The sequence below is a fragment of the Mya arenaria genome, chromosome 17 (genome assembly GCF_026914265.1).
Source record: "Mya arenaria isolate MELC-2E11 chromosome 17, ASM2691426v1".
NCBI lineage: Eukaryota > Metazoa > Mollusca > Bivalvia > Myida > Myidae > Mya > Mya arenaria.
Genome location: NC_069138.1, coordinates 2,749,088 through 2,776,586, shown reverse-complemented (window position 1 = coordinate 2,776,586; position 27,499 = coordinate 2,749,088). Strand labels below are relative to the sequence as shown.

The 27,499-nt window shown below is 37.0% G+C and overlaps 1 protein-coding gene and 2 long non-coding RNA genes across 3 annotated transcripts; all 3 read right to left on the bottom strand.

Moving 5' to 3' along the window:
* Nucleotides 1–899: 899 nt before the first annotated feature.
* LOC128224811 (uncharacterized) lies at nt 900–2,763 on the bottom strand. The gene is made up of 2 exons (XR_008259550.1): nt 2,686–2,763; nt 900–1,572 (listed from the first exon to the last, which is right to left on the bottom strand). It is a non-coding gene; the product is annotated as an uncharacterized LOC128224811 (long non-coding RNA).
* A 6,943-nt stretch (nt 2,764–9,706) lies between these two features.
* LOC128224747 (uncharacterized) lies at nt 9,707–11,581 on the bottom strand. The gene is made up of 2 exons (XR_008259535.1): nt 11,466–11,581; nt 9,707–10,346 (listed from the first exon to the last, which is right to left on the bottom strand). It is a non-coding gene; the product is annotated as an uncharacterized LOC128224747 (long non-coding RNA).
* Nucleotides 11,582–16,061: 4,480 nt separating this feature from the next.
* LOC128222736 (peptidyl-prolyl cis-trans isomerase NIMA-interacting 1-like) lies at nt 16,062–21,503 on the bottom strand. Its single transcript, XM_052931839.1, has 3 exons — nt 21,446–21,503; nt 18,380–18,574; nt 16,062–17,654 (listed from the first exon to the last, which is right to left on the bottom strand). The coding sequence occupies exons 1-3, from the start codon at nt 21,492–21,494 to the stop codon at nt 17,434–17,436; spliced, it is 465 nt and encodes a 154-aa protein (XP_052787799.1). The 5' UTR covers nt 21,495–21,503; the 3' UTR covers nt 16,062–17,433.
* Nucleotides 21,504–27,499: the final 5,996 nt, after the last annotated feature.

The following is a 27,499-nucleotide window of genomic DNA, read 5'->3' as shown; positions in this document are numbered from 1 at the left end:
GTCAGACAGTGCGTTCTTACTTAGTTTTCACTTACCGTACCAAGGCGAGTTCCCGGCCTTTATCAATGACGGACAGTGCGTTCTTACTTAGTTTTCACTGATCATGACAAGGCGAGTTCCCGGCCTTTATCAATGTCAGACAGTGCGTTCTTACTTAATTTTCACTGACCGTGCCAAGGCCAGTTTCTTGGCCTATATCAATGACGGACAGTGCGTTCTTACTTAATTTTCACTGACCGTGCCAAGGCGAGTTCCCGACCTTTATCAATGACGGACAGTGCGTTCTTACTTAGTTTTCACTGATCATGACAAGGCGAGTTCCCGGCCTTTATCAATGTCAGACAGTGCGTTCTTACTTAATTTTCACTTACCGTACCAAGGCGAGTTTCTTGGCCTATATCAATGACGGACAGTGCGTTCTTACTTAGTTTTCACTGAACGTGCCCAGGCGAGTTCCCCGGCCTTTATCAATGACGGACATTGCGTTCTTGCCTAGTTTTCACTGCTCGTGACAATGCGAGTTCCCGGCCTTTATCAATGACGGACAGTGCGTTCTTACTTAGTTTTCACTGACTGTACCCAGGCGAGTGTCCCGTCCTTTATCAATGACGGACATTGCGTTCTTGCCTAGTTTTCACTGCTCGTGCCAAGGCGAGTTCCCCGGTCCTTACCAATGACGGACAGCGCGTTCTTACTTAGTTTCACTGATCGTGCCAAGGCGAGTTTCCCGAATTTTATCAACGACGGACAATGCGTCCTTACTTAGTTTTCGCTGACCGGGCCAAGGCGAGTTCCCCAACCTTTATCAGTGGCGAACAGTGCGTCATTGCTTAATCGTGTAGCGTTGGGTCTAGTGTTTTGTATTAGTTTGGCCTTGATCTATGTGCATTTAAAAATGATATTGGTTAAATGTAAGTCTACTGGGCCTTCCCTGAACTTTACATTGTTTTATTCATGACAAAACGATATTACGAAAATGTTTGCAGTTATCGAAAAGTTTATTTGAAGACGAGTCATTATCATTCAACTTTCTCATATTGGACATGTATGTTGTTTTATTGCAATAATTATGAAAACGTCAATCCTGAAATAAGTTGAAGAAAAAACATAACCGCTGTGTCGTTCTAATCATAGGTTTCAAACTGTTTCTACTATTGACGTCGTTCTAAATATAGATTAAATTTATGTCCGCTTCTGATGTCACTCTAAATATAGATTAAAAATATGTCCGCTTGTGATGTCTTTCTAAATATAAATTTAATGTAAGTCCGACTCTGATATCATTCTTTATATAGTTTGAAAATAATGTCCGTTGTTGGCAGAATAGTGTTAGTTGTATTTATGTCTTTCGATAATGACAAGAGCACCAATATTTCCCAAGTTTCTTGCAGACCATGTTCTTCTGTTCGCACAAGTTGCAGCACTGCTCAACGGACGCCTGTTTTTTTATTGGCTCTCCAGCTGCAATTTCCATCAGGCTGCCAGAAACTAGGAGCAATATGACAAGGACCTTTAGAAATGTCATTTGCGCCATTTTATCTTCTTTTAATGTGTCTTTTTACAAGAAAGGCTCTGAAATAGACACAATTAAACAAGAATAAGAGTGCAGTAGAAGCTAAAGGGCGACTCCGGCCCCAATTTCTCAAAAATGTATAACAAACTTAAGAAGTTTATTACATTAAGCAAAAGTCCCGTCTTACGGTGAAATAGGACCCTATGCGAAATTTTGAGTCAGTCTGACAATTACCCGTTTCATGATATCAGGCGATTTGTAATAAAAATTAAATAAATATATCTAAAAAAAGTCAAAATTTAAACAAACATTTTTTTTCAAAAAATAAAGAAAGGCGCACTTTTTTCAGTGAAACAAGACGCCGCTTTTGGCGAATTGACGTTTTAGACGCATTAAAATTAAACACATAAAACGAGAAAAAAATATATATTTCCGTAAACGTTATAACAAGACGGACAAGAGGTTGGAATTTCATAGCGGTAAACAAAGAAATTATGAAAATATTGTAGCTGGAACGCAAAAAGGACAAACGTCTCAATAATGACGTCAGTGGTATATTTTGAAGACTCGTAGTTTCAAAATTATTCAGAATATTCAAATAATAAAAACAGTCCCTAATTGGGCATATGCTGTTTTATTTGTATACAATTGTTCATACATTAACTCGAAAACTAGCTCATGGTCGCTTTCCTTTCAATTTGTATTTACTTTATGAAAAATGTGTTTATCGTGATTATCATCAAGATATTTTTTTCTTTTCAAGAGTACACAAATCATACCGAAACAAAAACACTGAGCTTACTGAGTCCTTTTGAAAAGGAATATTTAGAGCGATTGGCGTCATTATAGTCCCAAAATCAATGCCCAAACGTCAAGAGAATGTTTTACATTTCAGCAAAAAAAAACACACAAAAACACACACGCGAGTATAAAGTTTATTTTACTTTTAAAAAAATCATATTTCAGTTGTTGTTTTTTCTACCTTAAAAATCAAAGGAATTACTAAAATGTTATTCATATTTATTGATTAATGATATTAAAATGTGATAACTAATTAAAATAATAATGAATAAAATAGGAAGAGAAAACATGTAAATTAGAAATGAAGTAAGTACAGTATAAATGGACATGAAAATAAACAAGCACAAAAATATTTTACATAAGGAACATACCTTCTAAGCGTTTGACCGAGGCAAATCCTATCACGGCTTGGGAATTAATAGAAAGAAAAATATTAGTCCGAAGTTAATACTCACTCAAATTTGCCATACCGCCAATTAGCAAAAATAGTTATAGCGATTATATAATTGTTGGTTAATTTGTATAGCGCTGATATTGGTAATTCAAGTAAATGATTGGGAAAATGTTGCAAAAAACATATATTTTTCATTGACACCTCATTAGTACTCGTTAAACCGGTTGGCCTTTCAAAATGTCACTTAATTGTCATGGCTTTCTCATTTACTAATAAATCGCCAACGCGTACTTCCTTTACTTCACTCATTCAACTTAAAGCCCTAGTTTAAGGAATGCTTGGCATGATAATCCCCTGCTGTGCATCTCCTGCTAATTGCACTTGTGTCACAGTAGGGGCCAATTTCCTGTGTATTCTTTTATTGGCTCAGGGCCATTTAGGGTCCATTTCTATAATAAAACATCCCAAACTGCACAGCAGGATACTCAGATTTGAGATCTGATAAGACAATTAGGCAATAAGATTGAGATCAATTAACAGAGGTTGTGTACAATACACGGTTGTTTTGTTCGTTGTTGTTTTTTTTTTGTTTTTGTTTTGTTTTTTTTTGGGGGGGGGTCACTTATAGAAGGCTTTAACTAGGCCTTTAAGTATTTAAACTTCATACATTCATGTACACTGGCAATCGTAATAACTCGGCCTCTCCGGCAAGCTTCGAAAAAGGCTTCAAGATAAACGAAAGGGTGACGGGGCCGCTGGCGATTAGTTCAAATTACCATTACCAGTGAGAGTATACCACGTCATAAATGCTACGTCGGATGGCAATATTTTGCTTTGAATGAAGACTTTAAACAAAGACAACGTCAGATTTTTTTATCACTACTACAAATGAAACAAAATGCAGTCTAAGCCGCTTACAGAGCCCCGCCTCCGGTCATTTACGGGAGTTTTATTGAGGGTTTAGTTTCTGAAAACACTTTGACAGGTCTTTTCACAAAACCGCTGCCTGATCTGGCACTTTCAAAACAATAGTTTGGAAAAAGGTTTGTCGAAGTGTTTGTGGAATCTAAACACCTAATCAAACCCCGGGACTTAAACGAAGGCGGGTTTGTTTAAGCGGCATAGACTGCCCTTTGTTTCATTTAAAATGATGAAGAAAAAGAAATGTTATCTTTGTTTTACGTCTTTATTTAAAGCAAAATGTTGCCTTCCAAAGTAGCATTTAAGACGCAATTCCTCCTGTGGTATACTCAGTTACCGAGGAAACTGCGGGAACGCGTGAAGTGGACTGTACCTTAAGCACTTAACGGCATGATACAGACATCACCTGCAAACGAAGGTATCCATGCCCAGCGACGGAGCCTAGTCCTCAAAGGTATAATACATTCAAATAAAGCTAACCAACGTCGCCTGCCATATTCATTACAACGATTAAAACTGTGTACAGACGAACCCGTAGGCTGGAACTCGCTTCGCTCGAAATCCTTGTTGGCTCGAACTGGATGTAAAGGGCCAATTTCTTTAAACTGAATGTAAGCATTCCGCTGGATTCGAATTTTCCGAGGTTCGAGGTATTATCGCCGGTCTCTGTGAATTCGACGGAACGGGGTTCGACTGTATTTACAAGTATAAAGTAAATAAATATGCTGTAAACTATTCATCAAGCTTGACAAAAGTCAAAACTGAATGATCCCAAAAATCTATAGGCATGGCTTTCAATATTGTTTTTCTGTTCTGCGTTTACTGAAATATGGCCTGTCCTGTAATTCTCATTTTGCGCTGTTTCCAAACATATCTAAAGGTTGCTTTTAACATACCCTGGTGTCTGGTCGATTAATATTAACAATGATAACGGTTTTGAGTTTGATAACTAAAGTGCCACACGTGTTTTGGTTTTTGTTTCTTTCCGAAATGTAATAATATATAATTAACAAGAGCGCCGACTGCCTCAAAATTCGCATGTCCTTTAAGTTTGTTGATTAGTGGTTGTATGTTAGCCAAATTTAGAGAGTGGACACTGTAAAAACAGTGTTTACCAAATCAACGGCCATAACTTTGCAGTGACCGAGGCAACATGGCTAGTTACCGATCCAGGCCTAGATATTATGCACATACACATCCTAATCAAATTTGGTGGTGTTTGTTCAAATGCTTCTCAAGTTATTGATCGGACAAGCTCGGTTTCAGGTGTTTTTAATAAAGGGCGATAACTCTCGAGTAACAAAAAAGATATGGTTGTTTATCGAGATAGTGTGCCCATATGTGACAGACACAAAATGCTATGAGCACCTGTCGGGGTTCGAACCCACGACCTCTCGCTCTGCAACCGGACACTCTACCGCGTCGCTATAAAAGCTAGCTCTATAGCGAGACAGTATAAGTGTCGCTATATACACATCGAATACCCGGTTACACATACACATTAAACGTTATTCTAACACCGAGTTATACTAATGTAATGTAACAAAGCGATGCCCCCTTTTAAGTAATGCTATAACATCCATAGAGAAATATTGCTTTTTGACAAAGCGATGACCATCGAAAAAGTAATGCTTGCACCGAGTAATTATTATGCTATTCGACAAAGCGATGATACCGCGTAAAGATTATGTCATTTTGACAAAGCGAGTAACTGGTTTTGCAACAATGAGATGAATTTCGAGTTGGTTATACCAGCACAGAGAATTGTTTGTTCTTTTAAGCAAATTTTAAAGTAATGTCAATCGAAAAGCATTTCTAGCATATATTATTTTAACAAAGCGATGCCCAACGTGAAATTTTGCTTATCAGTACTGAATTATTTTGTTCTGGTTCATTGTAAATTTTAGGATGACATATCACCATGACTGGCCCCGATTTTACCAAGCTCTTCAAAATATTTAGACTGTACAACTAATTCGATGGAATGTAATGGGATTATAAATGATTTATCAATGTGTAAGTCGGGTATTGGGAAGCATTTTTTCATAATATAGAAAATGTTGAGCGACTGAACGTTGTATAGATAATAATCATGTTTGTTTAACATTTCAGGGAACTGATTGAAAGCATTGTTGTTTAATGATGGCAACACCAATAGTATGTGGCTGGAAAAACACATATATTAAATGGATGCATTACTTCAAGGGTCTTGTTGTTGTAAACATGTTTAAAGAACAAAGCTTGTTTGATACTTGTGGTCTATTCGTGGTGTTTGTACATTGTTTTTTATTGTAGAAGACCAAATACAAACGATATTTTGATTTAACTATATTATGTCTTATGTTATATGATGAGCAAGGAGTAGAAAAGATTTATAATTTTTTTCAAACGTTTTAAAATATATTAAATAATTTGAGGTTGGGAGCCCCAAAACACTGGTTCAAACCCTAGTGCGTTCTTGCTTAGTTTTCACTGATCGTGCCAAGGCGATTTCCCCGGCCTTTATCAATGACAGACAGTGCAATCTTGCCTAGCTTCCCTGACCGTGCCAGGGCGATTTCCCCGGCCTTTATTAATGACGGACAGCACGTTCTTACTTAGTTTTCACTGACCGTGCCAAGGCGATTTCCCCGGCCTTTATCAGTGACGGACAGTGCGTTCTTACTTAGTTTTCACTGACCGTGCCAAGGCGAGTTCCCAGGCCTTTATCAATAACGGACAGTGCATTCTTACTATGTTTTAACTGACTGTGCCAAGGCGAGTTCTCCGGCCTGTATCAATGACGGACAGTGCGTTCTTACTTAGTTTTCACTGACCGTGCCAAGGCGAGTTCCCCGGCCTGTATCAATGACGGACAGTGCGTTCTTACTTAGTTTTCACTGACCGTGCCAAGGCGAGTTCCCCGGCCTGTATTAATGACGGACAGTGCGTTCTATATTAGTTTTAACTGACTGTGCCAAGGCGATTTCCCCGGCCTTTATCAATGACGGACAGTGCGTTCTTACTTGGTTTTTACTGACCGTACCAATTCGAGTTCCCGGCCTTTATCAATGACGGACAGTGCGTTCTTACTTAGTTTTCACTGACCGTGCCAAGGCGAGTTCCCCGACCTTTATCAATGACGGACAGTGCGTTCTTACTTAGTTTTCACAGAACGTGCCAAGGCGAGTTCCCCGGTCTGTATCAATGACGGACAGTGCGTTCTATATTAGTTTTAACTAACTGTGTCAAGGCGATTTCCCCGGCCTTTATCAATGAAGGACAGTGCGTTCTTACTGGTTTTTACTAATCGTGCCAAGGTGAGTTCCCCGGCCATTATCAATGACGGGCAGTGCGTTATTACTTGGTTTTTACTGACCGTACCAAGGCGAGTTCTCGGCCTTTATCAATGACGAACAGTGCGTTCTTACTTAGTTTTCACTGAACGTGCCCAGGCGAGTTCCCCGGCCTTTATCAATGACGGACAGTGCGTTCTTGCCTAGTTTTCACTGTTCGTGACAATGCGAGTTCCCCGGCCTTTACCAATGACGGACATTGCGTTCTTACTTAGTTTTCACTGACCGTGCCCAGGCGAGTTCCCCGGCCTTTATCAATGACGGACATTGCGTTCTTGCCTAGTTTTCACTGATCGTGACAATGCGAGTTCCCCGGCCTTTACCAATGACGGACAGTGCGTTCTTACTTAGTGTTCACTGACCGTGCCAAGGCGAGTTCCCCGACCTTTATCAATGACGGACAGTGCGTTCTTACTTAGTTTTCACTGATCATGACAAGGCGAGTTCCCGGCCTTTATCAATGACGGACAGTGCGTTCTTACTTAGTTTTCACTGACCGTGCCAAGGCGAGTTCCCGGCCTTTATCAATGACGGACAGTGCGTTCTTACTTAATTTTCACTGACCGTGCCAAGGTGAGTTTCTTGGCCTTTGTCAATGACGGACAGTGCGTTCTTACTTAGTTTTCACTGACCGTGCCAAGGCGAGTTTCTTGGCCTTTATCAATGACGGACAGTGCGTTCTTACTTAGTTTTCACTGATCATGACAAGGCGAGTTCCCGGCCTTTATCAATGTCAGACAGTGCGTTCTTACTTATTTTTCACTGACCGTGCCAAGGTGAGTTTCTTGGCCTGTATCAATGACGTTCAGTGCGTTCTTGCTTAGTTTTCACTGATCATGACAAGGCGAGTTTCTTGGCCTTTATCAATGACGGACAGTGCGTTCTTACTTAGTTTTCACTGTTCGTGACAAGGCGAGTTCCCGGCCTTTATCAATGTCAGACAGTGCGTTCTTACTTAATTTTCACTGACCGTGCCAAGGCGAGTTCCCGGCCTTTATCAATGACGGACAGTGCGTTCTTACTTAGTTTTCACTGATAATGACAAGGCGAGTTCCCGGCCTTTATCAATGTCAGACAGTGCGTTCTTACTTAATTTTCACTGACCGTGCCAAGGCGAGTTTCTTGGCCTTTATCAATGACGGACAGTGCGTTCTTACTTAATTTTCACTTACTGTACCAAGGCGAGTTCCCGGCCTTTATCAATGACGGACAGTGCGTTCTTACTTAGTTTTCACTGATCATGACAAGGCGAGTTCCCGGCCTTTATCAATGACGGACAGTGCGTTCTTACTTAGTTTTCACTGTTCGTGACAAGGCGAGTTCCCGGCCTTTATCAATGTCAGACAGTGCGTTCTTACTTAATTTTCACTGACCGTGCCAAGGCGAGTTCCCGGCCTTTATCAATGTCAGACAGTGCGTTCTTACTTAATTTTCACTTACCGTACCAAGGCGAGTTCCCGGCCTTTATCAATGACGGACAGTGCGTTCTTACTTAGTTTTCACTGATCATGACAAGGCGAGTTCCCGGCCTTTATCAATGTCAGACAGTGCGTTCTTACTTAGTTTTCACTGACCGTGCCAAGGCGAGTTTCTTGGCCTATATCAATGACGGACAGTGCGTTCTTACTTAGTTTTCACTGAACGTGCCCAGGCGAGTTCCCCGGCCTTTATCAATGACGGACATTGCGTTCTTGCTTAGTTTTCACTGCTCGTGACAAGGCGAGTTCCCGGCCTTTATCAATGACGGACAGTGCGTTCTTACTTAGTTTTCACTGAACGTGCCCAGGCGAGTTCCCCGGCCTTTATCAATGACGGACAGTGCGTTCTTACTTAGTTTTCACTGATCATGACAAGGCGAGTTCCCGGCCTTTATCAATGACGGACAGTGCGTTCTTACTTAGTTTTCACTGATAATGACAAGGCGAGTTCCCGGCCTTTATCAATGTCAGACAGTGCGTTCTTACTTAATTTTCACTGACCGTGCCAAGGCGAGTTCCCGGCCTTTATCAATGACGGACAGTGCGTTCTTACTTAATTTTCACTGACCGTGCCAAGGCGAGTTCCCGGCCTTTATCAATGACGGACAGTGCGTTCTTACTTAGTTTTCACTGATCATGACAAGGCGAGTTCCCGGCCTTTATCAATGTCAGACAGTGCGTTCTTACTTAATTTTCACTGACCGTGCCAAGGCGAGTTTCTTGGCCTATATCAATGACGGACAGTGCGTTCTTACTTAGTTTTCACTGAACGTGCCCAGGCGAGTTCCCCGGCCTTTATCAATGACGGACATTGCGTTCTTGCCTAGTTTTCACTGCTCGTGACAATGCGAGTTCCCGGCCTTTATCAATGACGGACAGTGCGTTCTTACTTAGTTTTCACTGACCGTACCCAGGCGAGTGTCCCGTCCTTTATCAATGACGGACATTGCGTTCTTGCCTAGTTTTAACTGCTCGTGCCAAGGCGAGTTCCCCGGTCCTTACCAATGACGGACAGCGCGTTCTTACTTAGTTTCACTGATCGTGCCAAGGCGAGTTTCCCGAATTTTATCAACGACGGACAATGCGTCCTTACTTAGTTTTCACTGACCGGGCCAAGGCGAGTTCCCCAACCTTTATCAGTGGCGAACAGTGCGTCATTGCTTAATCGTGTAGCGTTGGGTCTAGTGTTTTTGTATTAGTTTGGCCTTGATCTATGTGCATTTAAAAATGATATTGGTTAAATGTAAGTCTACTGGGCCTTCCCTGAACTTTACATTGTTTTATTCATGACAAAACGATATTACGAAAATGTTTGCAGTTATCGAAAAGTTTATTTGAAGACGAGTCATTATCATTCAACTTTCTCATATTGGACATGTATGTTGTTTTATTGCAATAATTATGAAAACGTCAATCCTGAAATAAGTTGAAGAAAAAACATAACCGCTGTGTCGTTCTAAACATAGGTTTCAAACTGTTTCTACTATTGACGTCGTTCTAAATATAGATTAAATTTATGTCCGCTTCTGATGTCACTCTAAATATAGATTAAAAATATGTCCGCTTGTGATGTCTTTCTAAATATAAATTTAATGTAAGTCCGCTTCTGATATCATTCTTTATATAGTTTGAAAATAATGTCCGTTGTTGGCAGAATAGTGTTCGTTGTATTTATGTCTTTCGATAATGACAAGAGCACCAATATTTCCCAAGTTTCTTGCAGACCATGTTCTTCTGTTCGCACAAGTTGCAGCACTGCTCAACGGACGCCTGTTTTTTTATTGGCTCTCCAGCTGCAATTTCCATCAGGCTGCCAGAAACTAGGAGCAATATGACAAGGACCTTTAGAAATGTCATTTGCGCCATTTTATCTTCTTTTAATGTGTCTTTTTACAAGAAAGGCTCTGAAATAGACACAATTAAACAAGAATAAGAGTGCAGTAGAAGCTAAAGGGCGACTCCGGCCCCAATTTCTCAAAAATATCTTAAGTATAACAAACTTAAGAAGTTTATTGCATTAAGCAAAAGTCCCGTCTTACGGTGAAATAGGACCCTATGCGAAATTTTGAGTCAGTCTGACAATTACCCGTTTCATGATATCAGGCGATTTGTAATAAAAATTAAATAAATATATCTAAAAAAAGTCAAAATTTAAACAAACATTTTTTTTCAAAAAATAAAGAAAGGCGCACTTTTTTCAGTGAAACAAGACGCCGCTTTTGGCGAATTGACGTTTTAGACGCATTAAAATTAAACACATAAAACGAGAAAAAAATATATATTTCCGTAAACGTTATAACAAGACGGACAAGAGGTTGGAATTTCATAGCGGTAAACAAAGAAATTATGAAAATATTGTAGCTGGAACGCAAAAAGGACAAACGTCTCAATAATGACGTCAGTGGTATATTTTGAAGACTCGTAGTTTCAAAATTATTCAGAATATTCAAATAATAAAAACAGTCCCTAATTGGGCATATGCTGTTTTATTTGTATACAATTGTTCATACATTAACTCGAAAACTAGCTCATGGTCGCTTTCCTTTCAATTTGTATTTACTTTATGAAAAATGTGTTTATCGTGATTATCATCAAGATATTTTTTTCTTTTCAAGAGTACACAAATCATACCGAAACAAAAACACTGAGCTTACTGAGTCCTTTTGAAAGGGAATATTTAGAGCGATTGGCGTCATTATAGTCCCAAAATCAATGCTCAAACGTCAAGAGAATGTTTTACATTTCAGCAAAAAAACACACACAAAAACACACACGCGAGTATAAAGTTTATTTTACTTTTAAAAAAATCATATTTCAGTTGTTGTTTTTTCTACCTTAAAAATCAAAGGAATTACTAAAATGTTATTCATATTTATTGATTAATGATATTAAAATGTGATAACTAATTAAAATAATAATGAATAAAATAGGAAGAGAAAACATGTAAATTAGAAATGAAGTAAGTACAGTATGAATGGACATGAAAATAAACAAGCACAAAAATATTTACATAAGGAACATACCTTCTAAGCGTTTGACCGAGGCAAATCCTAGCACGGCCTGGGAATTAATGGATAGAAATATATTCGTCCGCAGTTAATACTCACTCAAATTTGCAATACCGTCAATTAGCAAAAATAGTTATAGCGATTATATTATTGTTGGATAATTTGTATAGCGCTAATACTGGTAATTCAAGTAAATGATTGGGAAAATGTTGCAAAAAACATATATTTTTCATTGACACCTCATTAGTACTCGTAAAACCGGATGGCCTTTCCAAGTGTCACTTAATTGTCCTGGCTTTCACATTTACTAATAAATCGCCAACGCGTACTTCCTTTATTTCACTCATTCAACTTAAAGCCCTAGTTTAAGGAATGCTTGGCATGATAATCCCCTGCTGTGCATCTCCTGCTAATTGCACTTGTGTCACAGTAGGGGCCAATTTCCTGTGTATTCTTTTATTGGCTCAGGGCCATTTAGGGTCCATTTCTATAATAAAACATCCCAAACTGCACAGCAGGATACTCAGATTTGAGATCTGATAAGACAATTAGGCAATAAGATTGAGATCAATTAACAGAGGTTGTGTACAATACACGGTTGTTTTGTTCGTTGTTGTTTTTTTGTTGTTGTTTTTTTTTTTTTTTTTTTTTGGGGGGGGGGGGGTCACTTATAGAAGGCTTTAACTAGGCCTTTAAGTATTTAAACTTCATACATACATGTACACTGACAATCGTAATAACTCGGCCTCTCCGGCAAGCTTCGAAAAAGGCTTCAAGATAAACGAAAGGGTGACGGGGCCGCTGGCGATTAGTTCAAATTACCATTACCAGTGAGAGTATACCACGTCATAAATGCTACGTCGGATGGCAATATTTTGCTTTGAATGAAGACTTTAAACAAAGACAACGTCAGATTTTTTTATCACTACTACAAATGAAACAAAATGCAGTCTAAGCCGCTTACAGAGCCCCGCCTCCGGTCATTTACGGGAGTTTTATTGAGGGTTTAGTTTCTGAAAACACTTTGACAGGTCTTTTCACAAAACCGCTGCCTGATCTAGCACTTTCAAAACAATAGTTTGGAAAAAGGTTTGTCGAAGTGTTTGTGGAATCTAAACACCTAATCAAACCCCGGTACTTAAACGAAGGCGGGTTTGTTTAAGCGGCATAGACTGCCCTTTGTTTCATTTAAAATGGTGAAGAAAAAGAAATGTTATCTTTGTTTTACGTCTTTATTTAAAGCAAAATGTTGCCTTCCAAAGTAGCATTTAAGACGCAATTCCTCCTGTGGTATACTCAGTTACCGAGGAAACTGCGGGAACGCGTGAAGTGGACTGTACCTTAAGCACTTAACGGCATGATACAGACATCACCTGCAAACGAAGGTATCCATGCCCAGCGACGGAGCCTAGTCCTCAAAGGTATAATACATTCAAATAAAGTTAACCAGCGTCGCCTGCCATATTCATTACAACGATTAAAACTGTGTACAGACGAACCCGTTGGCTGGAACTCGCTTCGCTCGAAATCCTTGTTGGCTCGAACTGGATGTAAAGGGCCAATTTCTTTAAACTGAATGTAAGCATTCCGCTTGATTCGAATTTTCCGAGGTTCGAGGTATTATCGCCGGTCCCTGTGAGTTCGACGGAACGGGGTTCGACTGTATTTACAAGTATAAAGTAAATAAATATGCTGTAAACTATTCATCAAGCTTGACGAAAGTCAAAACTGAATGATCCCAAAAATCTGTAGGCATGGCTTTCAATATTGTTTTTCTGTTCTGCGTTTACTGAAATATGGCCTGTCCTGTAATTCTCATTTTGCGCTGTTTCCAAACATATCTAAAGGTTGCTTTTAACATACCCTGGTGTCTGGTCGATTAATATTAACAATGATAACGGTTTTGAGTTTGATAACTAAAGTGCCACACGTGTTTTGGTTTTTATTTCTTTCCGAAATGTAATAATATCTATTTAACAAGAGCGCCGACTGCCTCAAAATTCGCCTGTCCTTTAAGTTTGTTGATTAGTGGTTGTATGTTAGCCAAATTAAGAGAGTGGACACTGTAAAACAGTGTTTACCAAATCAACGGCCATAACTTTGCAGTGACCGAGGCGACATGGCTAGTTACCGAGCCCGGCCTAGATATTATGCACATAAACATTCTAACCAAATTTGGTGGTGATTGTACAAATGCTTCTTAAGTGATTGATCGGACAAGATCGGTTGTAGGTGTTTTTTAATAAAGGGCGATTACTCTCGAGTGACAACAAAGATATGGCTGTTTATCGAGATAGTGTGCCCATATGTGACAGACACAAAATGCTATGAGCACCTGTCGGGGTTCGAACCCACGACCTCTCGCTCTGCAACCGGACACTCTACCGCGTCGCTATAAAAGCTAGCTCTATAGCGAGACAGTATAAGTGTCGCTATATACACATCGAATACCCGGTTACACATACACATTCTAACCAAATTTGCTGGCAATTTGATAAATACGCCTTTAGTTATTGATCGGACAAGATTGGTTTCAAGTATTCTTTTATAATAAAGGGCGATAACTCTCGTGTGACAACAGAGATAAAGCTGGTTATCGACCTTTTCTGAGATATTATTCCCATACAAATTCTAACTAAATTTGCTGACGATTTGACAAATACGCCATTAGTTATTGATCGGACAAGAATGGTTTCAAGTATTTTTTTATAATAAAGGGTGATAATTCTCGTGTGAAAACATAGATATGGCTGGTTATCGACCTTATATGGCCATACACGATCTAACCAAATTCTGTGGGTGATTTGACAAATACAAATGTACGTTTAAAGTTATTGATCGGACAACATTGGTTTCAAGTACTTTTTATAATTAAAGCGCAATAACTTTCGAATGACAAAAGCGATTATCATATGGCTAGTTATCGCCCTTTTCCGAGATATTGTCCATATACATTGTGACCAAATTCGGTCATGATACGGCAAATGCACAAGTTATTTATCGAAACACAAACCGGACGCCGCCTGAAAGCCAGCCCGTCTTTCCTCCGCAGGTGGAACTATATGTCCCTGTCTATTAATGGGGGTATAAAAAATATATAATACAATTATAAATTCTTGAGGGAGTGAGAGTGGTCAAGGTGTCTGCCCCTCGCGAAAGTGGTCGTGAGTTCGATACTCACCAACAGTACTTCCTGATGGCCTTTCAAAACAGACATAGAACTGGTTTTATCCCAGGCTTGATGATCTTTGTTGCAAGAAAATATTAATGTTGTCCTTGACAAAATCCCAGGCAAGCAAGTGTTTAAAGCTGCACTCTCACAGATTGGCCAATTACACAAATTGTTCATTTTTTTCTCAGAATCAGCGGACTTTGGCATCAATGCTTTCATATAAGTCATATAAGAATATATATAACATACAATAGAACAGATCTCAATTAAGCGGAAAACTGCAGAAATTTATATTTTTCTTAAAGCTGCACTCTCTCAGATATACCATTTTTACAACTTTTTTTTATTTATTTTTTTTGTCTTGCAAAGACCATTTTTTGACATAAATATCCAATGATATAAGATTGCTGACAAAAGATCAGATCCCAGATTTTCATTTTTCGTTCGAAAATTAATGTTTAATGGCAGACAAATCCATCAAACATCAATTTTTGATCATAAATATAAAAATCTGTGATCCAATTTTTGTCAGCAGTCTTATATAACTGGTTTCCATGAATTTTCGCAAAAAATGGTTTGTTCCAAGACAACAACAAAAATTCAATCTGTGAGAGCGCAGCTTTAAAGCATTAGTAAAGCTTTAGCCTTAAACATCATATATTAACAAGAGCTGTCACAGAGACAGCACGCTCGACTATTCCGACGCTTTTCGGTGTATGGATTGAAAAGTTTTGGCAAAACATGCATAGATCGCTGTTAGATTAGATTTCAATGCAATACATGATGTGCTGAGATATTTACATAAATTAAATGGAAAATATTTGTGGTGATACGCAAACTTTAACGTAAATTCTAAGTCGAAAAAGGGGCATAATTTTGTCAAAATGCTTGATGAGTTACCTCCTCCAGTGTACAGGATGGGGGCATGATGATGAACATGCGTGCAAAGTTTCAAAGCCAGATGTCAATGGACTTTGGAAATAGTTGAGGTAGTATGCAAACTTTAACATAAATTCTAAGTAGAAAAAGGGGCATAATTTTGTCAAAATGCTTGATAGAGTTACCTCCTCCTGTGTACAGGCTTGGGGCATGATGGTGAACAAGTGTAGAAAGTTTCAAAGCCATATGTCAATGGACTTTGAAAATATTTAAGGTGGTACGCAAACTTTAACACAAGTGGTTACACCGACGCCGACACTCGGGGGAGTAGGATAGCTCTCCTTATTCTTCGAATAATCGAGCTAACAACTGCGATCTGATAATTACTCAGCAGTCTGATATCACTGGTTTCCACACATTTATACAAAATTTGGCTCATTCGACGACAAATTATTATATTTTTAAATGTCAAAACGGCATATCTTTGAGAGTGCAGCTTTAAAGGTAAAATAAATGATTCCTTAGTCTCACAGGGCTGCAAAAAATAATTAAACACAATGGAAAGGTGTGAAAAATTTATTTGACAAAATGATTTTTAATAGTGAGTTTAACTGCTCTGCAGTTTTTTTTTAATGAATTACATGTACATTTTCTTGTTGTAAATAAGCCATTTATATACCATAATGAACAGTCTGGCAGTGCTGTAAATGTGCCTCTGTTTCTGCATACTCACAGTACATCTTAGTTAATTTGGATTGGTCCTAACTTGTCTTATCCTAATATCAACATAAGCAACACAAAATGTGAATTAAAAAGATCTAAGATATCATTTTAAGTATATGAAAGAATTTAAATTATTCTATTCATGATTTTGGTGTTCTTTTAATAATAGAAACATCATAGAGCTCCTACAATGAGGCAAATGAACAGTTCAATACATGAAGATGTTCCTTCAAGATCAGCAATTAAATTAGCCTTTTGAAACTTGTAACAACCCCAAAGTCTCGCATTAATTCTTGACTTTAAAAATTGTAGCAAGCAAATTGACTATAGAACATTCACATTTTTAACAAGCACGGCAGACATGTAACAGCCTCTGGCTTCTGCTTGTTTTTACCACTTTATATGCTTTTGAAATTGTTATAAGCATCACTGTAAGAATTCCCATCTTTTTAACAAGCTCAACAGACATTTTACCAAAGTTCCGGCTAATGCTAGTTTCGACCACTGAATAATAATTATTATATATGTAAGAATTGGGGCCAATTGAATACAACTGGATAAGTTATCCGCATGTAATATTTTGGTTAATTTGCACATGAAAGTATTTCAATTGGTCAAAATTCATTATATTGCATGAATATTGACCAATCAATAATGGCTTGGACTAACTTTAACTGAACCAAATATTTGATTGGTCCATAGTAATTATTGGATAAATATTGACCAATCAATAAAGATTTGGAATAACTTTAACCAAACCAAAGAATTAACCAGTATTATACAATTGGCTGGACCAAATGAAATATATAAACAAAACAACAGATAATTTACGCTGTTTAGCACTTAAGTACAATATGATATTCATCCAACTTGAACATCAGGCCTAAAAAAATACCTGTGTAAAAGGCAACCTGACCGTACCTGACAAAACCCCTCGGCAAACAAAAATCTGATCTTTCCACATTGGAGTTGATGTTAACGGGGAAATTCATTTGTGTTGGTTACAATTAAAAACATGTATTCATTATTTAATACACAATATACTGAAATGTCATGGTAGGCATTTGCTAGTTGCTTTGCTGTTTTGACTTGACTTAAAAACTCAGATATTGTTTTTAGGCCTCATCAAAGTCAGTCCACATCAGAAAATTACACAGTTTCAACAATGAGATTTATCTGAAGTACTGAAGTAGTTTTTTAATCCTAAAATTATGCCGTTCGCTTAATAATATGAACACCAGAATCAGTCCAAACAGGTCCACTAAGTTCTCCCACTTTCAAACCGAAACCTGCATCCTCAAATGGCTTCTGCATCTGTCCACGCCCAAACGGACCAAGATCTCCCCCACGCTTCGCCGAACTACAGTCGCTGAACTGTGATGCCAAATCTTCAAAGGTTTTCTCTCCGGAGACAATTTGTCTTCTGTATTCTGTTGGAGAAAAGAGAGACTGTTTAAACATCATTACAATATGATTTTTCTAATGAATAGGGATGGCAAAAACTTCCCGTGACATACATGGTAAAGATCTTGGTCGGTTCAGGTAAGGACAGATGCAGGCTTTCAAAAATGTAGGGTTAAATGTAGGAGGATTTTTTTGAAAAAGTAGGGAAAAATAGGAATATTAAGAGCAAAGAGTAGGGATAGTACGACTCTTGACTTATCTTTTAAGATGCAAATAAATGACTACTAAACCTATTCATCAATTGTAATGTACATGCAGTTATCTTTGCTTAGAAATCAGTGCTTCAAGAGGGATTCAGCCACAGGATGAGGAGATGAACCTGGAAATGGTGTCTCAGACTTGTCAACATGCACCACTCATTTTCATCATAGAACCCCTCTTGCAGCACTGGAGACCTACTGCATCAAACTAATCATACAAAAATACTAGAAATGGCTTCTTAATAAAATCAAGATTTAGATTATTTCAATCAATGCATTTAGTTCAAACTTTTTTATTATTTCACCCTGTAAAATGCTTTCATGGATTGCTCAAATACTGATTTTTAAAAATCAGAAAATTAAGACACTAGTGTAAAAATAAGGGCTTGTTTATTTTATTTTCTGATTTTGATGACTGCATAACCACCATAACCACATAATGAGATTGCTATCGAAAAATCTATGTTCAAATAAATATATTCTTTTGAAACCTTGCAGCTGCTCCAACGCCTCTTCCTTAGATATTGTGATATTATCGCAGCGCCAGGAGGCTGGTCTACGGGATTCTCTGTGCTTAACCAGCAAGTGTGAACACTGAACTTTGTCCATGTCGGCTTTTTTGGCGGGTCTGGTCGGAACTTCCCACTGACTCTCTTTAGTGTAGATGTTTAGGAAGTAGTCTCTGCCTGTGAAAGAAATAATTGAATTTAGGACTCCATATAATTACCAGAGACCCTCAAAGTTGTCAATAGGATACCCATGCTGGATAACCCTTGGGAAAGTCAGAATTAGGTCAGATGAGATGTTTAAAAAATAGTCTTTATCATAAAAAAATAATCTGTACTAAGGTCAGTTGAAAAAAAGTGAAAGATCACACTTCTTTTGCTTTGATTTGTTTTGATATAAAGTGTCAAAGATTAAGCATTTCATAATACACATTTTACTATAAATAGTAAACTTTTACTATATAAATTCGTTGCCGCAAAAATGATTATCTTTTCGACCTGTGAGATTTTCACGACACATGAGGGTGACTATGGCATAATTGCCCGATGACTAGTGTTTTAGCCAGGAATCAAAAAGGGTAGGGTGGGCCAAAAAAAGGGGCATGGTGCTTTCTTAAATGGGGAAAACAATGCGCACAATATTAGCTTTGTATTGTTGTAAAACGACCATGTACCTTATCAAAGTACATGCATGTTCATGCACACATTGTAGTAATATCCCTACAGAATACTCTTAATTCTTCTTTCTTGTTCATTTTCACTTCAGACACTTTCTTTACCATCTCGGGTTGTTGTCAACAGGGCTCTCACAAGGCTGATTTTTTGGGGAGAAGTCACTTCTCCCACCAGTCTTATTAGGGAGAAGTGGGGAGACTTTAAGGATAAGAGATACTTATCGTCAAACCTGAGATAAATATTTTGCCATGCCACAAAACATTAAATTCACATTTACTTTCATTGCTTTTACTAGATGGAATGTCAAAAAAATATGTGTTCTTTTTTGGCCTATCATGCAAAAGTGTACTTGTGTAGAGTCTCCTTTTTGCAATGTATAGTTTACCTCCAAAAAGCGTCTAAAATAAAAACAAAGACATTTAAAAAAATACCATTTGAAACAATCAGAATGGCCTTATATATGAGCTGTTAAAAACATTTAAGTGCAAGGGGCGAATCTTGTTTTGGTAAGATCAGGATAGGGTACGAGTGTCACATTCAGCTTTGCTGTTTTTTACAAGTATTTGATTGAATAAATTTCAATATGCTGATATTTTAAAACAAAATGACATTTAAAATCTCTATCCTTCATAAAAAACTCACTAATACTTAATAATAGAACTAGAAAATCGAGAAATAAACTCCGAAAGATGTTATGACAAAATGGCGGTGACTCAAATGAAGGAAATACTGTAAGTAAACACTATATAAAGCAAATAAAAAAGTTTTGAGATTACAAAACAAATTTTCATTATGAACATTCAGCACAAAAACTATCAAATATTGGTCATGAAGTTTTGAGTTTTTGATTTTCTTAGCGCCACCCTCTGTTTTTCAATGACTGTCTGCTTCAAACAGAACAATGTTCTAAAAAGTGTGCCTTGTTTTTACACTGCAAATATCAATTGTTTACTAATGCTTGACAACATTTTTCATCAATTCTTCGCTTTTTCTATCGCAATTTAACAAACTTTTAATCATTTGACCAGTGTCTTCTCTGATTGGTTAACATGGGACGTTTCGATAATTGGATGATAGACGACCCAATTATGTGATTAGGAGATAACCGATTATAAACGGTTAAATTAATTAAATTTGTAACAACATCAGCATCAAAGATCGGCATCAAAGATCGACATTTAGAGGTACAACTTCGATGTCTCAGACAAGGAATAATGTGTCATAATGAACAGCAATTAACACCCTGATTATAGGCATGAATTACTGTTAATCCGACCAGCCTTAGCACGCACTGATCTGTGACAGATTAGGAAACGGCGACATTGACCAATGAAATACTTTTAGGGCGTAACTTTGTGATAATCAACTATCTGAATGGCCAGAAGGGTGCAAGGGGGCAGGAAAATATGACAGGGCGTGTAAAAAGGGGCAATGGGGGAGGGTAAAAAAAGGGCAGGGCTGGCCGCCCTTCCATTCCGCTTTAGCTAAAACACTACGCTAAAACACTACCAAGACGATGAGAATGTGCACCATGATGTCATTTTCACTACATATAAAATTGGTCACAAATACCTGGTTGGCATATAAACAACACAACAATAAGGTTTTTTTAAGGGAACTATTTATGCAAGGAAATTGGAATCACTTTTTTGTTTCTGCTTGTCAATAACCGTATCTATAGCCTATATATATATATACATGTATATATATAATAGGCAAATAGTTTCAACAACTTGGGGTTAAATATAATAACCAGAGACCCTATAATATATCCTTACTTTTAAATATTGTCCAAAGTGTATTCTTCAAGTTAACGTTAAAGTGTATTTTTCAAGATAAAATTAAAGGGACACCATCACAGATTCACTTGGTTGAAAGAAGAGTTATTTTCTAATAAAATTGTAGTGTGTGTGGGTTAGAACCTACGTGGGCCTAAAAAGGTTAATGGGGGGAGGAGTGTAGTGTGTGTGTGGGTTAGAACCAGCCGCCCGGTTAGCACAGTTGGTTAGAGTGCCATGCTAGTGTTCCGGCGGTCGTGGGTTCGAGCCCCACACCGGGCGCATTTTTGCTCCCAGGTTTACTTTACTGGTGGCAGAGGTAAACCGCAGGAGTGCCTCCGTCGGCCTATAAAGGTTAATGAGGGGAGGAGTGTAGTGTGTGTGGGTTAGAACCAGCCGCCCGGTTTGCTCAGTTGGTTAGAGCGCCGTGCTAGTGTTCCGGCGGTCGTGGGTTCGAGCCCCACACCGAGCGCACTTTTCCTCCCAGGTTTACTTTAAAATCAATCCCTGTTAAACTATACACTTGTCAGATTCTTGTATCATATGAAGGAAAAAAGCATATACAACTTGAAAATGAACAAATCATCAAGAAACTAACCACTTGATCGACTAGTGTGATGTTCCCAACCCGGCGGAAGTTCAGCCATTGCAAAGTACGCGAAAGAAAATTTAAACCAAAGAAACATAAGTCAAATGATTAGACACCGGTGCGGGGTGATACAGGAATCCAGTGGATTTCACGTGAAATCCACTCAAAACGTGAAATCCACTCAGAACTCAGTCATTTTAATTAATAATTTAATTGTTTTATAAACATATTAGAAAGTGCCTCATGAAGGGTTTATATTTCAAATTTTATTGAAATTGGTCAAAAAACAAAGAAGTTAGAGCAATTTTTCATTTTTTTCCAAAAATAGATCGGAAATCGAGGTGAAATCCAGATTCCGATAAGTGAAATCCACTCATAACTCATTAATTTTAATTAATATTTTTCTGTTTTTGTATATTTATTAGAAAGTGCCTCATCAAGGGTTTATATTTCAAATTTTATTGAAATTGGTCAAAAAATAAAGAAGTTAGAGCAATTTTTTCATTTTTTTTCCAAAAATAGATCGGAAATCGAGGTGAAATCCAGTTTTCGAGAAGTGAAATCCACTCATAACTCATTAATTTTAATAAATAATTTTCTGTTTTTGTATATTTATTAGAAAGTGCCTCATAAAGGGTTTATATTTCAAATTTTATTGAAATTGGTCAAAAAGGAAGAAGTAAGAGCAATTTTTCGAAAATAGATCGGAAATCGAGGTGAAATCCAGTTTTCGAGAAGTGAAATCCACTCTTTACTCAGTTTTATTAATTAGTAATTTTTATTTTTTGTATACATTTTGGAAAGTGCCTAATGAAGGGTTTATATTTCAAATTTTATTGAAATATATCAAGAAATGAAGAAGTTAGAGCAATTCTTCGGAAATCGAAGTGAAATCCACATTTTGACAAGTGAAATCCACTTTTTCAGACGTGAAATCCACCCATAACTCATTTATTTTTTAACAAATTAATTTTTCTGTAGAACAAATAATTGAAAGGGCTTCATAATGGGTTTATATTTCAAATTTTATCCAAATTGATCCAAAAATAAGAAAGTTGTAGACCTATTTTGAAAAAAGATCGGAAATCGAAGTGAAATCCACATTTTGACAAGTGAAATCCACTTTTTCAGACGTGAAATCCACTCATAACTCATTTATTGTTAACAAATTATTTTTTTGTTGAACAAATAATTGAAAAGGCTACATAATGGGTTTATATTTCAAATTTTATTCAAATTGATCCAAAAATAAGAAAGTTGAAGTTATATTGTGAGGGCGTTTTGTTGTGTATGCATAATTGTTTAATTTCTTTCGTGATAAACACAATATCCATACACATCCAGGCCATACCACGTGGAGGCGCCCTCAATCATGGCCCTTTTTTACTTTCGAATTTTGAAAATATTAAAAATTTAATAAATAATCCGAAAATTGTTTTGTATTATTTGTTTATGCCAGACATTTATTTATGGTTATTTATACATGTACATTGGTTGAAAATTAAAAAAAAAGAAACAAACAAATACAACAGAACAAAGTTACACCAAGTGAAATCATATGTTTAACTTGGTTTACAATAATGAGAGATAATAAAAAGGTATAGTTAAAGAAAATAATTACACAAAATAAACAATAGCAAAATATGAAAAAATATACACAGGTAAACAGAAAGGGGAAACTTCAAAGACAAATTTCTAAGCAAAAAATGTTTCAACGCACAGAGAAAACGCATCAATAATCTTGTTCGAAAAAGTGTACAATGCATTGAAATGAAGGACATAAGATTTCATAAGGACTATCACAGTGACATGGTGCACTACAAAAACAAAGGACACATTAAATACTTTCACGCCATCAGGAAACATATTACGTAATTTCACAGATTAATACGAGCTAAAAGCAATTATTGTGATGTTAGTTATAAATATGCTTATTGTTGTAGTAATAGTAGTTCGCAAATGTGCTTATAAAAACACGTAGTTATTAATTTATTGTTGTTATATAGTTGTTATTTATGTTTTCAAATGTGCTTCATTCATTCATTTAAAGATGTAGTAATATCTATTCATGATTGTTAATGTACTTTTAAACTTATTATGAAATATATTTTTTAAATGAATAAATATTGCATTAACTCATATAAAACGTCTCCGTTTTCAATAATAAGCATATTATAAAATATGCTAAGTATATATTACACTTACCGATTCAGTGCTACTGTGTAGTTGTACTCATCCCCGACACAAGCACACTTTATACACGCAAACTTGAGATGACGTTGGTCCCAAGACTTAAGCTCAAGCTTGCCCATTTGACAACATGTACGATGGCACCACAACTTACAATTATCACAATAAATTGAGTCAAGTGCACATGCCTCAAGGCATACACTACACGGAATGGTTCCCATTTTATGAACAAATACTTTACACTTTTCTTTCCCAAATACTGGATTTCACTTGTCAAAATGTGGATTTCATTTCGCTTTCAGATCTATTTTCAATATATTTATCTAACTTCTTCATTTTTTGACCAATTCCATTTAAATTTAAATATAAACCGATGATAATGCATTTTCAATTATTTGTTCAACAAAAAAAAGTTATGAGTGGATTTCACGTCTGGAAAAGTGGATTTCACTTGTCAAAATGTGGATTTCACTTCGATTTCCGAAAAATTGCTCTTACTTCTTCATTTCTTGATATATTTCAATAAAATTTGAAATATAAACCCTTCATTAGGCACTTTCCAAAATGTATACAAAAAATAAAAATTACTAATTAATAAAACTGAGTTAAGAGTGGATTTCACTTCTCGAAAACTGGATTTCACCTCGATTTCCGATCTATTTTCGAAAAATTGCTCTTACTTCTTCCTTTTTTGACCAATTTCAATAAAATTTGAAATATAAACCCTTTATGAGGCACTTTCTAATAAATATACAAAAACAGAAAATTATTTATTAAAATTAATGAGAAATGAGTGGATTTCACTTCTCGAAAACTGGATTTCACCTCGATTTCCGATCTATTTTCGAAAAATTGCTCTAACTTCTTCATTTTTTGACCAATTTCAATAAAATTTGAAATATGAACCTTTTATGAGGCACTTTCTAATAAATATACAAAAACAGAAAATTATTTATTAAAATTAATGAGTTATGAGTGGATTCACTTATCGGAATCTGGATTTCACCTCGATTTCCGATCTATTTTTGGAAAAAAAATGAAAAATTGCTCTAACTTCTTTATTTTTTGACCAATTTCAATAAAATTTGAAATATAAACCCTTCATGAGGCACTTTCTAATATGTATATAAAAAAAATAAATTATTAATTAAAATGACTGAGTTCTGAGTGGATTTCACGTTTTGAGTGGATTTCACGTGAAATCCACTGGATTCCTGTATCACCCCGCACCCATTAGACACTACTATATTTTGGTTCGATAAGGTACAATCTAACTCCTCAGCGCGTTTCCCTCCCTTTAATTTAATAATCGACCACTGCCTTCCCAAAATACCTCTTAATGTGATATATATACAATTGTTTGTTGAAAGAGTTTTTCTTAAAAAAAACTAAGTTCATTTATAATGTAAAAGGCTCTGAGGGGCACCGCAAAGCGCATTGGAACTTATTTGGACCATAAAAATGCAAAGGATTTAAAACCATAAAAATGCAAAGGATTTAAAACTATATTTACAAGTTATCTTGTTATCTTAAATGTATTTAAAAACTAAAGACTTAGTAGCTTTATGTCAAGACAAACTAGATACATTCAGTGTCTAACACTGTATGGTCAATTAGTTTACTGGCAAATTTTGCGGTAACATAATACTTATTTTGTCAAATAAGGAGGTTTCTTAAATTGTCGTTGGAAACTGAATTTTTATCAATTTGATATACCAAGATATAAGGCATTTAAACCAATATAGTGTAGCCTAAATGGCATGTGTCATTTCAATTGAGGGACAAGTTTAGTCCAAAACTGGAAAAATTGCAAAACTTGGACATAATTGTATGTATTGATTACTTCAGTCTTCGTTTTAAAATTAAAGTAGCAAAAATACTCATATCTGAGAAGACTACTGCAACACTGAGTAAATGGTTCATAATACGTGACTTTTTGTTGCCACTGCGAGGTCACAGGGAATCGATCATAGGAGAAAGACTTCCTTAATGCCATATTTTGAGACATTGCGGACCATGGATATAACGGACCATCGACATTACGGACCATGGACATTGCGGACCATGAACATTACGGACCATGGACATAACGGACCATGGACAGTACGGACCATGAACATTGTGGACCATATACATTACGGATCATGGACAGTACGGACCATGAACATTGTGGACCATATACATTACGGACCATGGACAGTACGGACCATGAACATTGTGGACCATATACATTACGGACCATGGACAGAACGGACCATGAACATTGTGGACCATATACATTACGGACCATGGACAGTACGGACCATGGACAGTACGGACCATGGACATTGTGGACCATATACATTACGGATCATGGACAGTACGGACCATGAACATTGTGGACCATATACATTACGGATCATGGACAGTACGGACCATGAACATTGTGGACCATATACATTACGGATCATGGACAGTACGGACCATGAACATTGTGGACCATATACATTACGGACCATGGACAGTACGGACCATGAACATTGTGGACCATATACATTACGGACCATGGACAGTACGGACCATGAACATTGTGGACCATATACATTACGGGCCATGGTCATCACGGACCATATTATATATAACATGATTTATAATTTTATTGACAGTTTGTTTTAACTTTATTAAGTATTGTATTTTTACACCACGGACCATGCTTATAAATAAATAAAAATGGGCCATAAATAAATTAATGCCAACTCATTTACCAAATGACTTAAAAATAAGGATAATGAGAATTCTGCTTAATACAGAGAATGTGTGCCACTTAAACATTTTTTTCGGCAATTAAAGGCTGTCAGCATAAGTATTTATATACACGAATCTATAAAAATATGAGAAGATAAGGAGAATACAGTTAAAACATACGGTAAATAAAATTATAAATCATGGTCCGTAAGTTCCAAAAGATTTCCGTTATGTCTGGTCCGTAATGTCCTGACAACGCCACAAGCACCTGGCATATTTGAACGCCAGAATACGTCAATTCATAAGATAAATGGAATTTCTTAAAGTCAAGGTCAAAGAAAAAAAGAGTTGAATGGCTTTTTGATGTTGTACAGAAGTACTCCACATTCACCAACCGGCGTATCTCACACTGAGGCGTTTGTTTGTTTATTTGAGTTTATCAAGGTCTGCCCGCGCCCATTGGCTGCATTATGGCTTGACCCCGCCGTGACGCCATCACGAAATTGTGTTTAAATGCCATAAGTGACATGCGATAGAAGTGACAGCAATTCGCAGTCAAATCCAGACATTGGAAGACTTGAAGAAACAGAGTGAGATACAAGCGATCCGGGTGCGATACCCTAGCTCTTTGCGAAGAGACCTCTTGGTTCTTTAACGTGCTCGGTGTAAAGCACCGATACTTGGGATACAACTTTCCTGGGTTGAACCAGTACTGAGTACACCACTTTTCCCAGCACTACCCTTTAATCGCCGAGCGCCAGGCAAGGGAGCTACTTGTACCAGCTTTTAACGTCTCTCGGTATGACGCGACCCGGGATCGAACACACGACCTCCCTCTCATAATTGTTTGTTGTAGCTGAGTATCAGATTTAACAAATTGAAGGAAAGAAAAACAGAACATTTATGCCACACAATAGTAATGCACATTGAGTCTATGGTATTTACAAGCAAGATTAATTTGATATTAAATTGCTAATGGGTCTAATTTGTCAGGAAACTAATTTCCTAATCCTTGGTTTTATTTGCAAATGTCATCAAATTCGCATGCTGTTAACATGAATAAAACGCCGATTAAGTGTTGTTTAAGTACATATCAGGCTATGAAGTTAATTCAATTTTTGGAAGCTTTGACACATAAAATGGTTGATA